The 1,713-nt window shown below is 51.5% G+C and overlaps 1 protein-coding gene across 1 annotated transcript in view; it reads left to right on the forward strand.

The window, feature by feature from the left end:
• Positions 1-77: 77 nt before the first annotated feature.
• EPHA6 (EPH receptor A6) overlaps positions 78-1,713 on the forward strand; it is a 1,195,443-nt gene continuing 1,193,807 nt past the window's right edge. Inside the window, exon 1 of the mRNA XM_012652800.1 lies at positions 78-491. Within this exon, the coding sequence (XP_012508254.1) occupies positions 110-491 (382 nt within the window). The 5' untranslated portion in view covers positions 78-109. The remainder of the gene's footprint in view (positions 492-1,713) is intronic.

Genomic DNA, 1,713 nt, shown 5'->3' on the forward strand with positions numbered 1-1,713 from the left:
CCCCCGCCCCTCGCTCCCCTCCCCCAAACCACAGCCCGAGCTCGCTCCTGCGCGCGCGCTCTCTCGGGCCCAAGTGAATAGTCCTCGCGCGAGCGGGACACTGTGGTGGATGCAATTCCGCTCGCCTCCAGCCTGCAGGAGCTCCCCGCCACCGCAGGCAGCGTCCTCCTCCGAAGCAGCTGCTCTAGCACCTGGGCAGCCTGGACCCTCGTGCCCTGCCCGCGGGACCTCACGCGGGGGGCGCCCCGGGACACCCCCTGCGGGCCGGGTGGAGGAGGAAGAGGAGGAGGAAGAAGACGTGGGCAAGGACCTCCACTGTATCCAAAACACCTACCTGCGCTGCTGCCACTTATTTTTAAGGAGGAGGAGAAGAGAGCCAGGGAGAGCCATGGGGGGCTGCGAAGTCCGGGAATTTCTTTTGCAATTTGGTTTCTTCTTGCCTCTGCTGACAGCTTGGCCAGGCGACTGCAGTCACGTCTCCAACAACCAAGGTAAGGGACGGGGCGGAGAAGCGGGAGGGGCAGGGAGGTGGAGGGTGTTTTGAGAACCAGCCGCACTGGTCGCCTCCTGCAGGTAACTTGCTCTTGGGGTCAGCTTCTCCCAGGTTCCCTACATGAGGGGCTCAAGGGGGTTGAGGGTGTCCCCTCACCAGAGAGCCTTGTCTACACCGCCCGGGACTGGCGACCCCAAGAGCTACCATAGCCAAGATCCTTTTTGCTTGCAAATGTCCTTAAAGGATCGTATGAGCATCAGCAGTACTTGGGTCTCACCGCTGGCGGCCGCGGGACCGCTCCCCGCTGCGCTGTCTCCCCTGGAGGTCAGGCACTGTGGCACAGACTTAATGGAGACTTCTGGCTCTTGGCGGTCGCTCATAGCAGGGTAACGTGTGGATTCTTCCACATGCCTCTTGAAAGGCAGATTGCTCCCGCTGCGCCCTGTGACCAATTATCAGCCTTTCGCCTTTAGCAGCTCTATGCTCAGCTCTTGTACCCCGTCTACCATCTAAGCCACCGACTGTAGACTTGTTTAAATTATTCCTAGACCAGATGCCCACAGATCTGCGTTGTAGATTCTCTTTCTTGCAGGCAACGAGTAGATAAGAATTAAGTGTGAATTTCCAAGTTGTGAATGTCTTATTCAAAAAGTCGAGTCACTGACAGATTTCTTGGAGGACTTTGTTTCCGTGGGTAAAGTGCTACAGGGAAAGTGAATAGTGTGTGAAAGGTGATGGATCTGAGCATTTTCTTTCCTTCTAGTCAAACAGTTTTTATTAAACATATCTGGTTGAATTTCTGCTATGAGTAAAGATCTACAAAAATGTCACCTTCATATTCTAAATACACTTAGACTGAACATCGAACACCCATAAAAGTTTTCCATCATGTACTTGTCTTGATGCTGTCACTGGCACTGTGATGACCACCAATGTGTCACCTGTTATAGCGCACTGTTTTAAAGACTTCAAATATAAACCAGTGTGGTCAATTACCATTACCATTTAACAAATAAGGAATATGTTCCTGGGTCTCAAAATAATTTGCAGCTGTAAAAATGGAGGTCACATGGCTTGAAAGTGTGCACTTTTTGTGTGAGGCGGAGAAGGTTAAGAGAAGGCAAGTAAACAGCACAGCGTTTTTTTTGTCATAAACATACGACCATTTTATTTAGAAATGTAAGTATTCAGAATCGATATTGAGTTCTCATATATACAGT

The sequence above is a fragment of the Propithecus coquereli genome, unplaced genomic scaffold, assembly GCF_000956105.1.
Source record: "Propithecus coquereli isolate 6110/MARCELLA unplaced genomic scaffold, Pcoq_1.0 Scaffold40, whole genome shotgun sequence".
Lineage (NCBI taxonomy): Eukaryota > Metazoa > Chordata > Mammalia > Primates > Indriidae > Propithecus > Propithecus coquereli.